Source organism: Pholcus phalangioides, unplaced genomic scaffold (assembly GCF_987345545.1).
Source record: "Pholcus phalangioides strain wild (caught in Gottingen) unplaced genomic scaffold, Ppha-v1.0 ptg000015l_1, whole genome shotgun sequence".
NCBI classification, from domain to species: Eukaryota; Metazoa; Arthropoda; class Arachnida; order Araneae; family Pholcidae; genus Pholcus; species Pholcus phalangioides.
In genome coordinates, this window is record NW_028301608.1 from 102,813,643 (window position 1) to 102,835,378 (window position 21,736).

The following is a 21,736-nucleotide window of genomic DNA, read 5'->3' on the forward strand; positions in this document are numbered from 1 at the left end:
TGGGCATATTGTTGAAATTAGAATTAATTGCTTATCTTCGTCATCGCTTCTATTAGCTTTGAACCACTGGGAGCAGAGTCACCCTTACCAGTCACACGGCCCGGTGGGAAAATAATCGTGGGACCAGGGGCACGAATAACTTCGGGGCAGATTTTATACACTTAGAAACGGAGGAGGGAGATCGCCACAATTTATATATTATCACAGAATATACAGGTATGCCGAAAATGTCCATACAAACAAATTATAATAATGCAATTTAGATGTAAATTAACACAAAAATAATTTGAAATTTTAATTAAAATTAATTATATTTTCAATTTTTTTAAATTTAAAACTATTTTAACTGATGAAAAATTAGGTGGATTAATAGTTCAAACAGCTAAAAGAAGTAATTCCTAAAGAAATGAAAATTTAAATCTGATAAATGAAAAATATTAAAAATAATTCAAATTATATAACAACACCTATGCAAATACAGAATTTATAAGATAAATAATTCCAGAATTTATAAAAGAAATAATTCCAGAATTTATAAAAGAAATAATTCCAGAATTTATAAAAGAAATAATTCCAGAATTTATAAAAGAAATAATTCCAGAATTTATAAAAGAAATAATTCCAGAATTTATAAAAGAAATAATTCCAGAATTTATAAAAGAAATAATTCCAGAATTTATAAAAGAAATAATTCCAGAATTTATAAAAGAAATAATTCCAGAATTTATAAAAGAAATATTTCCAGAATTCACGAAATTCTCTGGGTTCCTTTGTCCCACAACTAAAAACAAAAACACATTAACATTCACTCGCTTTGGCGGAGTCCCCTTTGATAGACGAATTAGTTTCCATAATGTAAAGTTTTTTTATTTCTTAGTTGAAGCTCAGAAAAATCCATCAGTATTTCTTACAGTTTGTTTTAGTTACTTGAAATTTTGATGCATGTTTTTTTTTACTTCTAGTACCGTGAGTTCGGGCCTGGTACAATTGCCCATGTCGCACACTATTGGCACCCTAATGGTGGTTCTATCTGAGAGAATTTGAAACAAATCACTTGCATGGATACAGTGACTATTTCATAGGAAATCAAGTTCCGTAAAAAAAAACCTTTTACTATTTCTCCTCTCATGAATTATGGGAATCATGTTCGAGCAATCACGATATCAAACCTCATATGACCACATCAAGGGTCATCAAAACAACGAATGTAATCGTTGTTCATTTCTGGGTCAAATATTTGTACTGAATGAGTAGAATAAAAATCTAAGCCCAACGAAGACTTATTTTCCCCGCATTTTCCCCGCATGGTTTGAATTTCCTTCAAAAAGACACTAGCTTTGATATTTTATTTTATTTTTTGGAATATTCTGAATTCATTCAGGGAATGGCGAAACATAGAAGAGGAAATGTGATAGGTAAAGTTTACGATTCCAAAGAACCACAGCTACGTGAACATTTTGGGCACATTTCGGAAACTGCATTTATCCGAATTCTGACGTTGAAGCCGAGAGTGACTAGAAATTTTCACGCAAAACTGCAATTTACGAAATCGCTTTCTTCCCATAAAAAAAGAAAAAAAAAAGAAATAAAATAAAGAATAGGAAAGAAAAAGCAAACAAAAATGAGAAAGGTAAGCATTGTGATAACTTGCACTCAAAGCACCCGAAATATAAATAGGGCATATTCAAAATATTTTGAATTTCTGTCACGTTTCATCGCCGTTAAGGCCTTTGAAACGCTCGTACTTTGAACTTTGATCACATACACCTTACGTCAATACCAATTCTCTCCCATTGACGTACCAAAGAAAAGTACAGGGAACCAAAAATAATATATTTTTTTTTCTTTTGCGGAATAGCACGGGAAGAAAGATAGGATTGAAATATAGACATTGGGGAAACATCAATTTCCCATAGAAAACTTAGTCGTAAATATCCCCTTCATACTACTAAGTATTTCTATTGAATGTGTTTTGATTTTGGAGCCATTTAATATTTTATATCAGTTAAAAGGGAAGAGAGGGGTTATATAGCATATAAAGATTCCGGGAAAGCCATTCAACTAATGGCTTAGGGGTGAAATTACGACGAGACCAGCAATGAGATAAGCTTCTGGCCAACATCCAAATATCTGACAGAATACGCGACAAATAAATTTAAGCAGTGTTGTGATCCAGACGGAAAATTCGAACCGCTTTCACGTTGTATCCTCTCTTCCTGGAAGTATAGCAATAGAATATATAACATTTTTAGACGTATTATTTCGAGCAGAACATGACGTAAAAGATTCCTTTGGATTCATATGCATTTCATAAACATCTGGTTCATTTCAGAAGAATCAGTGACAGCACGTGTGTTTATGTTTTACGGAAATCTCATTTAATTCCGTAAAAACATGACTATGGCTAGCTATTTCACCCAATAATATTTATGATCATTATTACTCCACTCATACTACCAACGCACAACTATTATTTTTCTCGACAAAACTCGTTTATCTCATTTCATACTAGTGGAATAAGTGACCAGACAGGAAATCCGAAAATTAGAAAGAAGAAATCTAGTTAAAATTTCCGTTCTTACTATAGGAATTTCAAATCAGCATTCATTTCGTACATCAAAATCGTACTATTGGAATATGAATTATTTTATTCATTGATTGAATATTAGGACAAAGAAAACTGTTGTGGGTCACGCGCGAAATGTGAAACATAACTGATGAGAGCGCTTTAAACTCAAACCTGTCATTGAAAAGGGTTACACTTGGTGGCAGATCATCCTTGAAATCTATCAGCAACGGCATTAGTTTTTTTTTTGAAGAATCTTCTGTTTCTCTCAAACCGGAAAATTTAAACTTCTTGTGGACACATGATTCCCGTAGAATTTCAACTCACCTACTTAATAATCTTTCCATAATTTCTATATATGCATTAACAAATTTAGAACAAACAAAAATTTTGATGTGAAAATTGTGTTATATCGAAACAACATACAAGGTAAATTTTGTGATATGAACACATTTAGTATTCTTTATAATAATGGGTTTTCACATATTGACTTATTTTTATAGTAGTAGACTTTTTGATTTTGCGTTTTTATTTATGCATTTCAAGTACTATCTATATTTTTCCTTTCTTTATGTATTTGCCATACGTACTAGCAATATGTCTTTCCTACTACTGCTATATGTCTATTGTCTTTCCAAATGCAATAGGATGTATGTAAACGGGATATGGTGAGAGACATCCGAAATTGATGAAGGGCCATGAATTTGCTTCGCCTCAGAGTAAAAACAACGCCCGCGTCACATTTTTAAAATTTCAGACATGTCATTAAAACATTTAAAAATGACACATTGGGAATTGTCGCGTTAAACCATTCCGAACGAGTTTCAAACTGAGCATGCGTCAAAGTCTGAACAAGAATGATTCGTACAAAAATAAAAAGGATTCGTAAAAAAAATTTTAATGATCCGTATAATGTACCTAACGTCAATGGACATAAAACATAAATAAATTTTATATATATTTCACGATCAGGTGCTTATAACAGGGTAAAAAATAATATAGGTTGTCTATACGTTTTCACTAGTTCTTAAAAATAGCAGTGGATCTCCTATGCTAAGTTGGAGAAGAGTGAAAGAAAAAAACAAAAAACCTTCGATTTAGAGTAATGAAGTCATGGCTTTTTATCGAAATACTCACTTTACTCTGTACAGTTGTTCCCATCAATGGGTAAGAACCGCTGTCCATTTGCGGCCTCATACCCGCGCTCGTTTCTTCTACGGGCCAAGGATAGGCCGCGATACCGAGCCGCCGCTGGAAGTCTAATTCTGCGTAATCAGTCGGGGGATCTAACCTTGTGACCATTGAGCACTGGATGTCTTTCAGAGCCAAATCCGCATACGTGATTTCATCATCCCTCTATTATAAAGCAAAGATTTCTAATATAAAATAAGATATACAAATCTGTTTACTTCGAATAAAGTACTGATGCATATAGAAATCTCAAAGAGAATGAAAATAAAATTTAGAAGCCATTCTGTCATTCAAATCGCTATCCATAATTAGATTTCTTCGGGAGATGAGAGTATCAAAACTTTTCTCTTGGCTTATAAAATTTCCAAGATATTAGACATTTTTATCTTCAATTTAAAATGAAGCCTTATTTTTCCATCCAAAAACAGTGAGAGTTGTTCATATCGAATTCAATTAAATTTTTTCTTTCTTTTATTTATGTGTGTGTGTATAAATATATTTATTTCGAAATTTTAATGCCAAAATTTCACAATCTGCATTTTCAAAAATCCTGATTGATTCTCAAAAACACAGTTTTTGCATTAACAGCTTTTCGATTCATGGGTATTTATTTGAAAACAGCTTTTAAATGTTATTTATGATTTTTTATTTATTATAAAAATATATATATATCGTCTCATCTTATATCACCTCAATATATTCATGTTTTCTTTATTATTGAACAACGCAGTATATAATTTTTTTTATATACTTCCTTTTCGATTTTTTTCCCTCGGTAATTCATTTTAAATATTATGGACGAAAATTCTATACAATGCAAATCCGGGTTATTAGTATTCCTTTTAAATGAAATTCGTCCGGAAAAGCGTTGTCTGGAGAACATTATATTTCGGTCGCATTGCGTTCGACATGCCATATGGAGAGAAAAGAAATGTGCTACATAGCATCAAATGTGAGTAACATGCACATTGCTTTTATTTATTCACTTTTTTTTTTTTTTCAAATTTGAATTTTTCATTTAGCAAAAAAAGACACACTCACACAAACAGATGCGGCAAATAATCTATATGTTGAAGAAAATGAGGATTTTATTACTGCAGTTTGGGAATGGTACACATTCACATGGTTGTTGTAAAGAAGCTTTACCGGTGAAGCATTATTGAAATCGTCAAATAATGTCACCCAAACATTTTCAGGTAGCTTCTAACGTCATGAAATTTTAACACGATATCCAAATTTCATCGTAGTATGCAATTGATGGGCTTACATCACCCGCATTTGCACCTATCGGTAATTTTCGAAATGATATGTTTTGGAGAAGTTGTTGGCCTTTTCTCCGAAGTGCATAAATACCAGTCAAGTTTGATACAGTTTTCTCACTGATATTTTTCGAGGGCTGCGAATAAGGATACTATAGTTATTAGGGCTAGGACTTTTATGACCCAATAACCGACAGAATATGATCCATAGGAAATTATGCCATAAAAACAAAATATAAAGTAAAAACCTAAAAATATGACTTCATAATTAGGCTGACCATTGAGAGATTCGAGGGAATTACAGGAAATCACCAATTATTGTCCAAAATGATGCTAAAAGGACACAAATCGAATTCCAAAGTTATGCCAATATCACCGAAAAATCGACAATCATTGCCAAAAACGATGTCAAAGATAAGTGAAGTTGTCAATTATTGCTATTTTGGTCTAAAAATTGTCAATGAGGGAAATGAAGCAATAAAGAGTGATGACCTCGAGAAAAATATCCCTCTTCACGGTCCAGTTGAAACATGCAAAATAACACTTTAAAGTATGGAAATGCGCCTTAAATTCTGTAAATCATGAAAAATGTCTCAAAATTACGGAAAAAGCACAAAAATGTGTTCTATCGCTTAAAAACAGCGAAATACGCGAAAGAATTAGAAAATATGCTGTTATATATATCCAAGCCCTAATAATTATATAAATATATTTTACATTCGTGTTCAACTGCTATATTCGCTATTTCATGTTACTTACTTTCAAACATTTCGGTTTGCCCACAGAACTGATATAATCATAAGGATAATCTTGTGTTTTGATGAGGTCATACGTCATCTCTACATCTGGCTTCATCTTCTTCGTATCTGACACGTATCCTTGAAGAAAATGGGGGGGCGGGAGGAAATGTATTTTGAATTTCAGAGCTGTAAGAGTAATTCAGTGTAAGTCGAAAAACACGGCATTATAAGCATGAGATTACCGTATACTATATACCATTCATCACATTCATCATGTTCATCATCAATGTCCGGTTTTCCACAAAATTGTGTAATTTATATACGAAAGGGCATATATCCATAGCACTTCAATTTTAAAACTTCTTTTATCGTTATTAATTAAGGTAATAAATTATTGAGCGTGATTTGTGAAGCATTTGACTTATAGATAGATAATTGTATCGTATCTAAGATTTGGTTTAGTGAAATGTTTCTATGCGTTAAAAATTCGCAATGAAAACTTTTAAGTATATTTGAAACAAATTTTTTACGTGTTCATTTCGAACTCATTAATTCTTTCAATTAGTGTAATTGGTGTTTTCAAGTCTTTTTTTTTTTGTTTCATTTAAAGGCACAACCCTGATATTCGTAAACTCTGATAATTAGTAATGAACTGAATGGCTCAAAAATAATTATTGTGATGTCGTAAAGTGGCGAAAATAACCTATAGTCTTAATCTCAGAAAATTACTGCACTAATTTGCGATTGCAGTCAGGAGTAAAAACATGAATGTATTTATATAGAATGAATCTAAAAGGGTCCATACTTCTAAGTTTAATATCTAATTCATTCTATATGAATATCACTAGTTTGCAATCAGCTAGTCGTTAGATGTTTTAGTGAACTGTTATTACATGAAGATTGAAACTCAGATGTGTAATCAAAACAAAGTTAAGCTTTAAAAATATGTTTAGTTTTCAATCATTATGATGTACTTGTGCGTGATTTCTATAGCATAGAGAAATGAGTGTAGACTTTCAGCATTGATTTTGCTTTTATTCTCATTTACCCAAATTGGTATCAAATTTCTTCTAAGTAAAATCGAGGGTGGTCATATTCTATGCAAAAGGTTGCAAATAAAAACTTGCGATAAAAACTCACCATTAAAATCTAGTATGTATATGTTACAATAAATGTGATAAATCGGTTATTATGCATACTAACCAATGGGTTTTGGAAAGTTTCATAAATTATTACTTTAACAGGTTAGTATGCATAACAACCAAGTGTCGTTGGTATATTTGATAATTACATCGCCTTTATGTGTGATTATACATAATACCTTAGTGAAATTGGTGAATTTGATAAATATGAAAAAATAAATCCTGATGAGCGTAGTACGGCTGAGGAATATAGCCGGACCACGGTGCAATGATAAAAAATTTTACGATCGTACCCCCGATATAATGATACAATACATGTATGTATCATCATGTATAATATAGTACGAATTATCATGATATCAAAGACACGACGCTTGGGTATCATGCATAATAACCGGTAAAAGTCATTAATTTAGAGAAATATTTCACGTTTACCAACGACGCTAGGGTACTGTGCATTATCGCCGGTAGAAGTGATTAATTTAGGTAAATTATCAAGCATAGCAAAATGTTGGGTGATTATGTGTAATAATCACATTTACCATGATATATGATGGCTCGGTCAATACCGAAAAGCCATCACCAGGAAACTTATTTTCAATATGATTAAAATGCAAAATGAAATATTACATATGTTCATCCCATACGCATTCCAAAATTTTCAAACATTTCAGAAATAGTTATACCTACAAGCACAGTAAAATAACAAGCAAAATAAAATAGTACATATGTGCATCCCATACACATACAGCAATTTCTAAACACTTCAGAGATAATAATTTATATATATTTTATTGCCATAAAAAATAACACAAATATTTCTTATTTTTAGAATTTACTTATTCTCATATTAGTAGAAAAGTTAAGAATGACTCACACAAACCTATGCATGCAGAATTTCTGAATATGAAAGGATGTAGGGTATTTATTTGAACAACATAATTTATTTTGCAAATGCAATGTTTCATTATTGACAAATTCAATGCTCTAAGTCTAAATGATTATTTTACAGTATTTTCCTCACCTTGAGAATCTGTTGAATTTGGAATAACGTCGGGACTTTCTACACTTGTTTCTAGAATATCATCGGTATCTTTCCGTAATGGCATATCACATCTAAAAACCAATAAAGAACAGTTTGATTGATCCACAAATTAAGCAACGATTATTTTTTGAGGGTACCTAATTACTTGCATGGAAGGTACCCTATACCCAATACACAGAAAATTATTTTAGTAATCCAGTAAACAGTCTAAAAATCAATATGCTGAAACTGTCGTCGCGAATAACAAATTAAGCAGGAAGTTATAAACTTAATTTCATAAGAAGCTTTACTGTAAAGTTCGCTTTACAGATAGTTAAGTTAAAAATGAAAATTTAATTTTCATTCAACAGTTAAAGGAAAATTTCTTCACACTTCGCTATAAACGCATTGCAATAAATTAGGAATAGAAACCTAAATTCAATACATGAGTATTATTTCCTCAATTATTAAAATGATATTTCTATTAAATTTTTATGAACTTGGTAACAAAAACTGAGTAAAACTAGCGTATCATAATTTTAAAATACCTTGAGATATTTGATACATTTTAAAATAAATACTCAAAAAATAATTATGTTATTGTTATCATCGAACAACTGTTTCTGTTTGTAAAACTTTAATACTATCAATTTTAACCTGATGGGAAATATTTTTCGTCTCGGCTTTTTTTTAAATTATTTCTGCTTTTTTAAAAATTTTAAATGCGAAATTTTCATTTTCCATTTTTTTGTGCCGTAAAATGCATTAAAAGATATCCGATCAAAACATGTAAACATGCTATATAATTGAGAGAGATGATACCATGTGTAGTTTCTTGTTTCAGAATTTTGAGAAATGACTATTTTTCTTATTTCTGGGTCGAGGGAAAAAAATCAAAAATATACTTTTTGGTTTCTACGGAAGCGTTACCATGATAAAATCTAATTTTATCGACAATTTGTTTTTCCATTCGAGAAACAAACATCAGTGAAAAGTACCCGATACACTTTCATTACTGTTAATACATAAAATAAAATTCATAAAACTGAAGACCATTGCTTTCAGAATTTTAAATTGTGATTTTTGAATTAGAAATGTAGTTTGGCACAAGCACATCTAGCTCAATCGTCTTCAAAACATAAGTGCTGGTTACATATACCGACAAATATGTAAATTGCGAATGTCCTAAAGCAATCAGAAACTTGTCGTTTGTTTATCAATCTTATGAACGTGTAGTCAAAATCATTCAGTGATAAAAACTCATTCAAGCCTGTATAGAAATAATTTAATCACTTTAATAACGAGCACAATCGTTATTTGATTCATAATGACGGAATTTCATTGTGATACAGCTACAAAAATTATAAAATATATATTTTATAAGTATTAATAAAATCAATTTAGTTATTACTTGAATACCGTTTAATGGGCATTAAAATAGCACAAAGTCTTTTACAAAAACAAAAACAAAATTTACAAAAAAAAAAAAAATCAAAATTTACACGAAACAGATATACACAAAAAATATAATTATAGATAGATATATTAAAATAAAACAGGCACAAATAGATTTAAAATGGCTAAAAATATATAAATTCAGAGGAAAAGTCAATAACAAGAAAGAAAGCATTCATTAAGCAATTAGGAAAAAACGATTTTTAAGTCAATTTTATTGCACATTTAAAAATGTATGTAACAATATATTTATTAAAAAAGGGGAATGGAGAAAATAAATTCGGTTTTTCTTATGCTAATGTTGAATATATGAGACATGATTTCAGTTTTCGCGAAATAGTTGACTACAATCGGTATAATTACACCAAACCTTGTAGAAAAATTTAAAAATCATGAAAACTTTCTGTTGGATTCAAGTGTGAAACATTGCAATTTACATGAAAATGGGTGAAGGAAAATATACATTAAAGTCGTGTTTAAAAAAATAAATGATTCCAAGAATTATTTTTGTGTATTTTTTTTTCAACTTTATGAATTATATTTTTATTCTTGGAAATATGGTATTATATTTTATCGTTGGAATCGCAAACAACACACCCATAGTCATGAAAATACCTTGACATATGATAAAAAATCAAAAAATAATATTACAAATAGTTAAATCCTTTTGAAATATGTCACAAAATCATTAAATGAATACATATAAAACTGTTGAAGAAGCAAGAATTTAGATTACAAAAATTTAATTCACGGACGCGTTTAATTTAATCTCCTTTTATTGTTGATCTATGGAAAATAGTAAAACGTAATGAAATTTTGCAGAGGTCGTTTTACAATCTCCCCATTATAGACGTCCGTTATGTTCTCTAATAAAAATATATGTGTTTGACCTACCAGCGTATTAAAGCTCGTTTTTGTTTTATTTTCAACACATAAATACCTTTAACTACGAAAATGCACTCACTTTATTGTGTTGTCTTCGATCGGAGGGCCTGGAATGAAAAGAAAAACCACACAAAAGATAAAGTAAAAATTAGTTGCGATAAAAAGCATTACTTCCAGCTTTTGTTAAATGAGATCTCATAATATTTAGACCATCTCTTTGTCTCTCCCAACGTATTTGCTATAAAGAAACATTTAGATAATTGCTCGCTCTCTTTAAACGAGAATTTTGGAAAGATACCAGAGATCAGTTCAAAAACTGTTATTGTTTCTATCTTTTATGTTTTTAAACGGTGTATTTTTATGTGATTATTATTATTATTTCTTTAAATGCTTTTGTACTCTCCATCCATGTGTAACATTTATAGTAATAACTGGGGGAAATGGTTGGGCGTTTTTACTAACAATAAAATACGATTAATGAGATTAATCTATAAGTTACTTACGGAAGCTGCTACGTTTGTGTTTTTGCAGGTGAGTGGTAAAAGTTTTTATTCGCCTGATTATTTTCGCGGACGTTCAGCACGTTTAATTTTCTACAAATGATATCACGTCGTTAACCGTAGAATTCCGATATATTTAACCAAATATGAACAAAACATCAAAATTAATGTATGTAGAATACAGTAAACTGTATTAATATAAATGCATTGTGCATCTGAGAATATTCTTTTGGTGTGTATTATATTCATGAACCATAAATAATAAAATGAATTAATTCATTTACTATCAACTGAATTGAGAAAGGCTTTGCTTTCATGGCATTAGTGATGATGAGAAGATATAGTTCCGGGTAAAGAAGACGTGGTTCAGTGGAATTTGAAATTCAGACGCTCTCGACTTCTTGAGATCTCTCTCTCTCTCTCTCTCTCTCTCTCACACACACACACACACACACACACACACACACACACACACACCCCTTCACAACCAAAATACTGGCGAAGTGTCATCGTCGCAGCAGAATACCGAAAGCTCCAAAGCTAGGTAATAATATATGGGGTGACCTCTGGCGTAGCTTACACTTAGTTGTACATAATAGTAAGTTATATATACTTGTAGTAACGCATATATATATATATATATATAATAATTATGTATATTGTTAATTATTATTAAGCAGTCGAAGCTCATTATAACGACCTCACGTTATAGCGACCATTCCATTACAATGACTGGTAGGATACGTCCTAAATGTTTCATATAACGCCTATTCTATGTTTTTCTATCGATATGACGATCTACCAATATGACGTCCGTTTTCCATGTAACGATAGGAGTCGTTATAACGAACGTTGACTGTAAATATTATACACAAAGTAAATCCCAATTCGGCCTGTATTTCATCACCCGTTCGTCGTAGAAGTGTGGTTCTAATTTTTAAAATGCTCAAAATATGTTCAGAAATCACTCTGTAACAGTTCCGACACTGAAAATGCAGTTCGTCATAGAATAGAAAAAACCTAAATTATTTATATGGCTTCACTGTCCTCTAACTTCCAATTAGAAAGTCTTTGTCCTGTCTCTTTTGAGGCCAACAAAAAATTCCACGTTTGTAAGTGCAATATTCACTGATATATTTGAAATTAAAATCGGATAAAAGCTGGGAACAAAACGGCATAAACTGACACACAACGCTTCCTTCCCTCATGTATGTTTGTGTCCTTTCCCAACTTTTCTCTAATTTCAATCAAAATATCTCAGCAAATATCGCACTTGGAAACGTGGATTTTTTTTAGCCGGCGCAACAACTTTCTATTTGGAAGTGAGAGGACAAGGAGACAGTATAAAAAGGAATAACAATTTGGATTTTATTTTTATTTTACGGCACATTATATCTTTACTCTTGAAAGCGGCACAGAATGATTCCTGAACACAATTTGAGAAATTTTTAAGTTAGAAGTACACCTCTTCGAACTGTTGATGAGATAAAGGCTGAATTAGGACTTACAGGGCACCGTGTACAATAAATGGATTGTCATGACGAACATCAACCGTTCGTCCCACCATGTAATTATATACTATAAAGTTATAATAAAATTATAACTTGCATATGACATTATCGGGTGATATCTTGTAGGAAGAGGGGGGGGGGGGTGCCAAATAGGTGTGACCCTCCCCAAGTTTAATCATTTATCGACGACGTTAACGAAAATTGGAATTAAAAAAATGAGAATGAGTAAAAACACTAATATAATGATATTAGTAAGCAATTTCTTTGTGTAAATTGTTTGGTAGGGCATTTTAATTCAACTTCAAGCCAAAATAGTAACAAAAGTTCTGTTTTTCAAACAAGTGTTTAATATATAACAAACTATTTAACCAGGTACTTTGAAGTGTCATAAGTTAACAAAGGGATAAGAGAAAAGTATTTTTCGAGCATGCATGTAGACTGTACATATTACTATCATATGAGGTTTCAGTGAATATATATTTTGAAAGGTATTTTAAGTTACTTTATACGTTAAAATCTTAGAAATAGAGAAAAAAATTATCGGTAGTTTAAATAAGATTTATTTTGGATTTAACATGGCAAATCCCACCTATACTTATCACAGAAAATTTTCAAGAGTGATCGTGGCTGATATGAGTCATCACTATATTTGAAGTCTAAAAGTGGTAAACGTTGTAAATGCCAAAAATATTCAAACACCGTTTATCCCGTTCAAGTGTCAAATGAGCATTTATAATGTGGTGTACGTGAAAAGTGTGTCTGGTAGTCCTAATTAGTTAAAAATAATGTGTGAAAATGTTAAGTTCGCCAGTGTGTGTGAGCCTTTTGCGGTTTTGCAACATCAACACTTTTTAGCACTTACTACATTTAGTGCATTTATTAAACAATTTCTGGAAAACTACTAATTCTCAAGGTGGTTGGTGGAGGCAATTTTTCCGAAAAAACACATTTCCGAATTTTTCAAATTTAAATACTATGAAATTTTCTGTGTTCAAGTTATTGTTCTAACTGTACTAAAATATTTTAAAATTATTTTAATATAAACTGTCAGCACCATTAATTGAATGCCAGCCGCCATTAATTTTGTTTAGTTATTTGTTCGAGAAAGAACAATGTTTTCGCACTGAATTGCTCTTTTCTCATAACTAAGTCATTGTTACATAAGAAACATTTTTTCGAACACCACTCATTCAAATGTCTTGAAACTGTATGTGTCTCAACAATGTGGTGTTACATACTTTAACATAAGAGTTTTCTATTCAAAAAAAACAAACAATCAAAATTATAAATATTATCGTTAAATTGTATAAAAATAGCTATAGTATTTGAGAAAAATTCAGAACTTGAGAGCATAAAGTGAATACAAAAATTTTAAATGTTCCTTAAAGGAAGAAAGAGATTTTTCCCCATAGGAAAGCATGCGAAGACAAAATCGTGCACCAACCCCCCTTGATTCGAATGGGATAATGACTTATCGAACAAAGCATCGTTAAACAAAAATGTAAAAGTAGCTGTTACTTACAACGTGAAAAGAATATCGGAAAACATGTTCAAATATTCGATTAAGGTTCCATATATTTCATTTTCTTTCAGATATTTAATTTGGAATAGAAACTTTTATTAAACATCAGAATTTTTTCATGCGCCATTTTACATGGAAAGAAACTGTATTCTCACGGCGATTAGCAAAGTGATATTAACATCACTATCTAATCACGCTCTCTGCTTATATTTAAATTTGCAAAAAGAAAATATTTCATATTCCCGAGAGAAAAAATGCAGCAAAATATTGGGAAACTTAATGAAAAAAATATTTATTTTCTTATAATATTATTAGAATATTGTTCCTAATTTGTCGTGTTCGTGTTCAACAGCCCTAGAAAATAAAATAAATTCTACGATTTTCCTAACTAAAATTTGTTCGGAAATTATCTAATACATTTCATTCCAATTATCTTGATTTGGAATTTCGCCTTTTTTTAATGTTAGTTTATTGCAACAAAAGAAATTCAGTGGAATACAAATGAATAGTCACCTTTGTCTGGATCTCGTCCTTGCTTTCTCATCACTATTATTATAGTCACGGCTAAGATAACTAGAACTGCGACTACTCCAATGAGAATTCCTAGAAGAGGACTCAGATTCGTTTGATCCTTCGGAATTGCTGGCATCAATGAGAAAATACACGAGGAAAAAATATGTAAATTAACACAAGGCTAACTGCACATGTAAAAAAAAAATGCGTATCATAATATGCGTGCAAGGAAATTACAATTAAAAGCGTATGTTTTGATCAGATCGTTAGGAAAGAAAATAACATTGGGGGGAAAAAGTTTTTCATTGATCGTAAACCTGGATTGTGTAGGCAGTTGTAGTATGTTAAGGCGGATCATTAGTAGAAATTGCAGGTCGTTAGCGGCTAGAATGTTCCAAATGCTTCCTCATAATTATCCGTGTGATCTCTAATTTACATTCTAAACGACACAAACGTGCTGCGACAAGAAACCTCTTTCATCATCCCATCATGACTCGATAACATTAACTGTACGTGTGTATATACAGCGTATATATATCTTCAGACAAGAAAATCGCTGATTGAAGAATAGTTTGAAAAATGATAAAAAAACATTATCTTATTCGATAACAAATTTTTCTTACAAGCCATTAGTATGGCACCAAAATTGTAGTTTTACGTATGTGAGAATACAATTAACAACCACTGCAAACATCATGTGTGAAAAAAAAAAAAAGGCACGCGTCATATAAATTTTTCTCCTGATATTAGAAGCTCAGATGATTTTGTGGTCGGTGATTCTCCTGTATTTGTGATAACTGATTTCCGTATTGATTCGAGTGACTTTTATGCTCTGTCAGAACGGGGCTGGAGCAATTGCCAAAAAGTTACATCCCCGGTCAGACATTTAATTTAAAATAATAGATGCACGAAAACATTATCACACTGGATTTACTTACTTTAATAAAATAAGCAAATTTAAAAACAAATTAATTTACTTCTACAAAAATATCAGAAGTGATGTAATTTTTTTCGAATTTAGTCGAAATTTTAGAAAGAAATATGAAAATTCAAGCGAATTTTGATCACCAATGTTAATCGGAACCGCCAAATTATAATTTTCCGTACTGATGGCGTCGGAAAAGAGGTTACGGTTCACTTCGCTTATAGAATCATATCCAATTTACGGTACGTGACAACACTTGGGCAGCCACGAGCCTATGATAGGAGGGGCAGATCGTGCGACTGAGAAACCAAGACAAATCCTGATAAAAACCCGGACATCCTCAACAACACATTTTCAGAATGCAATATAGTGTCGAATTGTCTAATAGTATGGATAAAATTACCTATTGGCACAAAAGTTTAAGCCATGTACTGTTTCGTTCAGTGTTCTTCAACCTTACCTTACCTAATCTTCCGACTTATTATATTTCATATTTTTATGCTTTGCAAGTATTAATACTAGAAACCGCTTAAAAAACTGGATAAGGCTGCTGCTGTCACCTATTGAATAAAATCAGAACTATTTATTATAATTCTCAAAATAAAATGGTTATTGTTTTCAAAACGATGTGCAGGGAGAAAGTGAACAACATGCGGTGTGAAACTATTTTTTTTTAATTCTGAATGCCGGCAGTAATTTTATGCGCCAGAATACCGGATACTATGTGTTTTGATGTTTACAAAAAATGTTTTACCGATAAATTCAAAAACGCTATTAAACCAGCATTTTGACGCATAAAAGTTATACTGGTACGCAGCATACAAACGAATAATATAATACCACAACATATTTCGTTCGTTTCCATGCTGCATACCGGTTTGAAAACAACAATAAATTTAAAAAAATAATTTATTATTTTTATGCTAGGTGGCAGCACCCTATATTTCTGTGATGGGTATTTCTCCGACATTTTTTGTTATAGCAAAGAAATGCACATAAATATTTTCTACAATTTCAGATTCAATCGCAGAATTCAATCCCCTTTCGGTCAATTTACATACTGTATAATAGTGTCAAAATATCAGCTATATATAATATAAAGCCATAATAATATAAATTAAGCCATATAATATAATATTTTGGGGAAATATAATATTTTCATGTTTCCATGCAAATTAAGAACTCTTTCCTCTTCCGTGTCTGTTCATTTCGTATATCGATTAGAATATACCATTTCGCTGGAAGTGAGATAGTATATAAGGTGGTATATTTGTGTTTATGCAATATATCATAGCCCATTACCGCACGGTATTGCTAAATATTAGGACCGTGAAAATTGATCATTGTGAAGTCGAGTACGTTGACGTCACATTTGCATGATACTTGAAAAAGTAAAAATTTCTTTGAAATTTCTTGCATGCGTGTAGGAACCACTTGCATCCTCGTCGATAGATGAAAAAGAAAGTTCATTTTTTTTCATATACATGGTGTTCAATAAGTGTTAATCTGCCCTTCATTTCATGAACCGTCAATCGTACAGATGTAGTTTCGGTTTAAAAAAATGCCCATAATGCGTTAAAAATATTACCCTGTTTGGAAAATAAAAATACAGTGCGTAACAATGTAAAAAATCTAAATTTTTGTACGGTCTCCCAGACCTCCAATTTCTAATAAGAACGACGTTGCCCTGTCTCCCCAGAGGACAACGAAAAGAATTATAAGACTCTAAGTGCAATATTCACGGATATATTCGAATGCTGAAATCGGAAAAAAGTTGACAAAGGACAGAATAAATGTGAGAAAAGAACGTTGTGTCCGTCGTTAGTGTTTACTGTTCTTTCATATTTTTTCTCTCATTTTGAATTCAAATATCTCAATGAATGTTGCACTTCAAAACATGTAATTTCCCTTTTTTTTTGTTCTCAGAAGAGGCAGGGTGACCTTTATAATTGAAAGTTTAAACTCTAAACCCGTTACAATTTCTTTTTGGTTTTTTTTTTTTTTGTGACAGCGTATTTTCACTATCGAAACTCGTACAGGATAATTTTCTACGCATTTTGAGCATTTTTTAAATTGAAATTACATCTCTATGATTGACGAGATAAAGACCGCAATAACACTTATACGACACCCTGTACATTCCCGTGGCGGGTATGTGGTCAGAAAAAGTGCATGTCCCGTCAAAATTTCTACATGTCCTGAGCCTGTGGGGCAATAGATCTGTTCAGCCCTGTGTCATAATGTTCTTAGTCAATCTCTGCTATGAAACTAGTAGAATATGATGAAATATTTTTGGGAAAAAATCATTATTCAAAACAAACATTTTTTTTCCAATAGTATTTATGCAATTGAAAGAAAATGGTAAAGTTAAAATGCTTCACTTATTGAAAGAATTGTTTTACATAATGAATTTTTCCATCATAGAAGAATATAAATTTAATTTTTGACGAAATGCTATGGTGTAAACTTTTTTGGCCATTTTTATTCATAATTTCAACGAATTCGACGTTCAGTTGTTTGTATATTGATTTATAAGAGCTTTTTTTTTTATAAAAACAAATTTTAAGACCTCATTTTGATGTGCATCCGGGACTTCGAGATTGGTTTGTTACCATCTGTTTTTAAATCAATAATTGAGAACATTTTGTCATTCAATTTAATTGAAAGAGATTGAATGGACAGATTCGATCAAATTTTCAAGATGTAGCTCTAAATACATGTATGTTTTGTATACGTTTTTGCATAACGCTGAATATTTTTTTTTTAAATTTCGTCCTAGTTCTAATAGATTAAGAAACAATCTGTTATTATGCCCTTTAGTGGAGTTTTCAAACAAGGCTGATTGAAAACCTAGATGTTATGTTGTATATTTTGATGGTAATGATAGATCATATCAGAAGATATTAAAAAGTAACTTCAATTTTTTTTTTAAATCGTTCCGCATTTACTATGGAAATAATTATACAGTTAAACCTCTCAATAACGGACGCCCTTGGGACCGAAAACATGTGTGTCTGCTAAGGGGGAGATGTGTTAAGAGGTAATAAAATACATTGGAGCCCCCCCCCCCCCCTTCACGGCAAAAGCTAGACGAATGCAATGCCTAACATGCCCGAGGCATGCAGAAATTTTTACCGGATATGTATGTTTTTCAATCATACGCCAGCACTGTATATAAAATATTGTATCGAGTACGTATTATTTTAGGTTGGACATGTAAATTTATTCGTCCAGCCCACGTAATTAGATTTAAAACAAAGTGTCTGTGAACAAGGAATGTCCGTTAGAGGAGGTTACTTAGGGTAGCCTAGAGGTTACTTGTTACTTTATTATCTCGACGTTATTTGAATATTTCAAACGCATCGAATTCGGTTCTTTTTTAAATATCCGTTTTGTCGCCCAGCATTGCCACGTGCATAGGTACGAAGAAGAAGGAAGTCATGAACTCATTTTTCATTTTAATATGTGTGGCTTCTCATTATTATGTCAATTAGGCAAAAAATACGAGAATATAAACCGATAAAAAAAAATATCCTTACATTTTCCCGTCTCTTTTTCGGTAGTTCTTCTTTCTGGTGGGCTCGACGTACTTGCCATCAATGCAACGGAATTACTTCTCCCTTTAGCATTAGACGCATACAGCACTAGGATAAAAGAAGTTGCAGCTGGCAAGCCATTGACACGGAATACTGGCTCTTCCATCGAGGATAAGTTGGCTTGTAAGTGTTCGATCGCTGAATTGTAAACTTCCAAGTGAAACATCTGGAGCATTCCGCCATCGTACCCAGGATCACATTCGACAAGAAGTGAATGCATTGTCTGATTGGATACCACACATCCTTTTACTGATTCCGGGGATCCTATCAGAATAATAATAATGATAAAAAAAATGACCTTATGAGAAAGTTTTTAGTAGATTTGATACTCATAAGAAATAATTTTTATTGCTATTCTGATAAGACGTTTTTTTACTTACAAATTTGATGCTTACCTCTTTATGTTTGATTTTATATATTATCAAATATGCATTATATTTAACATTAATAATCTTACGAGATTTTTATTTTACCCAGCATCCAAAAGATACAAGATACATGTCCGTGGCGAAATAGAAATGGTGCAGCATATCTCGCCAACGGGATTCCCGTTAATAACATGTCATTATACTTACTGGCACTGCTTATCTTAACGCAGTAAGTGAGACGTAGATCTAATGTATCATCTCATTAATGGAACACCGTTACCTTATCTACGATTATTCATCGTGTCCTCCTTCATGCCATTACTCTCTTCAAATGATGTATGATAAAACTCGCACAGAGACATCAAGCTTCCCCCATTCTACAGTAATTTCGTTACGAACGCGTAAAGTAAATGTAATGTAGACATGAGACCGTTAAAAATCGATAATTTTATATAATGTAATGTTACTGCTTTTCCAGTACAAAAAATAATAAATGAAAAATAGAAAATAGAATCATCCTCGACCATTCCATTTTACCTGCTGGAATTATTCGGATAACGCAGGGATCTCTCTGATGACCGATTGAGTTTCTGCCCCAACACAAAAGGGCCCCGTAGTCTAGCATCGTTCGAGGTGTGTGTACTACGGTGCTGATCGTTCCATTAATGATAGGTGATGGTATCTCTATACTCTCTACGGTGTTATTAAGTGTCCAGCGGAAGCTGACGTCTGAAGGATCTGCTTCGACTTCGCAACTGATGTTGATAGCCTCGTAGCGGGCAACACCGTGCACTGCACTTATTGCTTGACGGCAAACGGGTGCATCTGGAAATGACCAAAGATTAGTTTTGCCACTTACATACAAATGTACTGGTATGGATGCATGCATAAATTAGCTGTGGAAGACCGATTGATTTAACATTTCCGTTAGTGATAAAAGCGTGTGTGGCTCTGAATAAACATAAGACAAACACTTACATTTGACTTTAAGCATGACCTCTTCACTCCTTCCGTCACCTTCGGAATTCATAGCTGTGCATTGGTAATGACCTCTGTGATCTTTACGCACTCTTTGGAGCACAAGAGAGTGGTTACTAACTATAATGCCAGCTGAGGTGTTGCTGTACAACGGCCGACCGTTGAATCGCCACCTTATTTCATTGGCCGGTGGGTTCGCTTGAACGTCACATTCGAAAAAGACGTCGGTGCCTTCTTTGATGGCTTCTGGGTGAATATTTGCTCCTAACATTAATTTCAGCTCTGGAACGACTGCGAAAGCAAGCGTGAAGAAATAATGTATCTATACAGTAGAATGACTATGTTACGAATCATACTAATGGCTAATTCAAATGATACCGTGAATATCATACATCAATCTCTCTAATCGAATTTTCGTTTACACAGAATGCAATCAAAAGACAAAATAACACTTTTTCCGCTATAAATGCATTTTTATGCTTGATATAAAGAACAAATCATAAAGTTCTGGTAAACGATCCACACTTTCACATCATTTCCCATTTACAGTAATGCACAGGTTATGCACAGGCATGCTATAATGCCTAATGCCGCAAGGAATACGGAAGCTATTGTCGAGAATTTCGATGAAAAGGAGACATGAATTTAAAAATTATCTTGCATGAAAATATCTTTCTCCATGTATTTATAACAGTCGCTATACAAATTGGTTTCCGTAAGAGACATATTGCTGTATTTATTATGTATTATGCATTAGCATGATTTACTTTTGTTTCCATCCTTCACTGAATCATGAGGAAACATGAAGTAAAAACTATCTCTGGTTTTTTTTCTACTTTCTTCGTTTTACCTTATTTTTTTACTTATTAAATTATTTTATCCTTACTTTAGTATTTTTGACTTATTTATTCATATTAGTAATATTATTAATATTATTAATATTTTAATACATGTTGGGAATTTGTTTATATCTGGCTGCTTCTCTTCACATGGGTTTTTACATGTTTTGTGTGTCTGTTTTCCTATTCTCAATTAAGTGTATTTGTGTATTATCTAGAGTGGAATATTGGAAGATAAATAGATATTCCTTTACTTATTTTATTTATTTTTGAAGAATAAGGTATTACATACACATGACGTTTAGCGTCCATCCGTTTTCAATGACGCTGTCCGGTATGGCTGGGTTCTGTGCACGGCACGCCAGAATGCGCCCGTTATCTTCTGCAGTAGGAACGAAGGTTAGCGAACTCGTGGTCAGATTCTTGGAAAAGGTTTCGGAACCGGATTCGATCTTCTTATTGTCGATCCACCATGTCAGAAGAGCCTTCGGCCTAGCACCCCACGATTCACATTCGATTTCCATCTTCCTTCCTGCAGACAGGGAACGTTGCAGGCTTGTTATCCGCACGTCCAATGGCTTCACTGTGGATATACAAATCATCATAAAACGATTATTTCAATTTAATTTATGATCTGTCATAGATTTATGACTGATATAAATTGAACAAAGCCCTTTGATTTACTTAGCATGAATTATGGAAAATATAAATACAGGATGTAA

The 21,736-nt window shown here is 32.2% G+C and overlaps 1 protein-coding gene across 2 annotated transcripts in view; it reads right to left on the minus strand.

Moving 5' to 3' along the window:
• LOC149077222 (adhesion molecule nephrin-like) overlaps positions 1-21,736 on the minus strand; it is a 151,548-nt gene that overhangs the window by 8,714 nt on the left and 121,098 nt on the right. For both annotated transcript variants that reach the window (XM_089244961.1, XM_089244960.1), the window contains 9 exons: positions 21,307-21,597; positions 20,176-20,466; positions 19,735-20,022; positions 18,773-19,093; positions 14,309-14,437; positions 10,342-10,369; positions 7,923-8,014; positions 5,776-5,894; positions 3,704-3,922 (listed from right to left, as the gene is read on the minus strand). In XM_089244961.1, the coding sequence (XP_089101087.1) occupies positions 3,704-3,922; positions 5,776-5,894; positions 7,923-8,014; positions 10,342-10,369; positions 14,309-14,437; positions 18,773-19,093; positions 19,735-20,022; positions 20,176-20,466; positions 21,307-21,597 (1,778 nt within the window). The remainder of the gene's footprint in view (positions 1-3,703; positions 3,923-5,775; positions 5,895-7,922; positions 8,015-10,341; positions 10,370-14,308; positions 14,438-18,772; positions 19,094-19,734; positions 20,023-20,175; positions 20,467-21,306; positions 21,598-21,736) is intronic.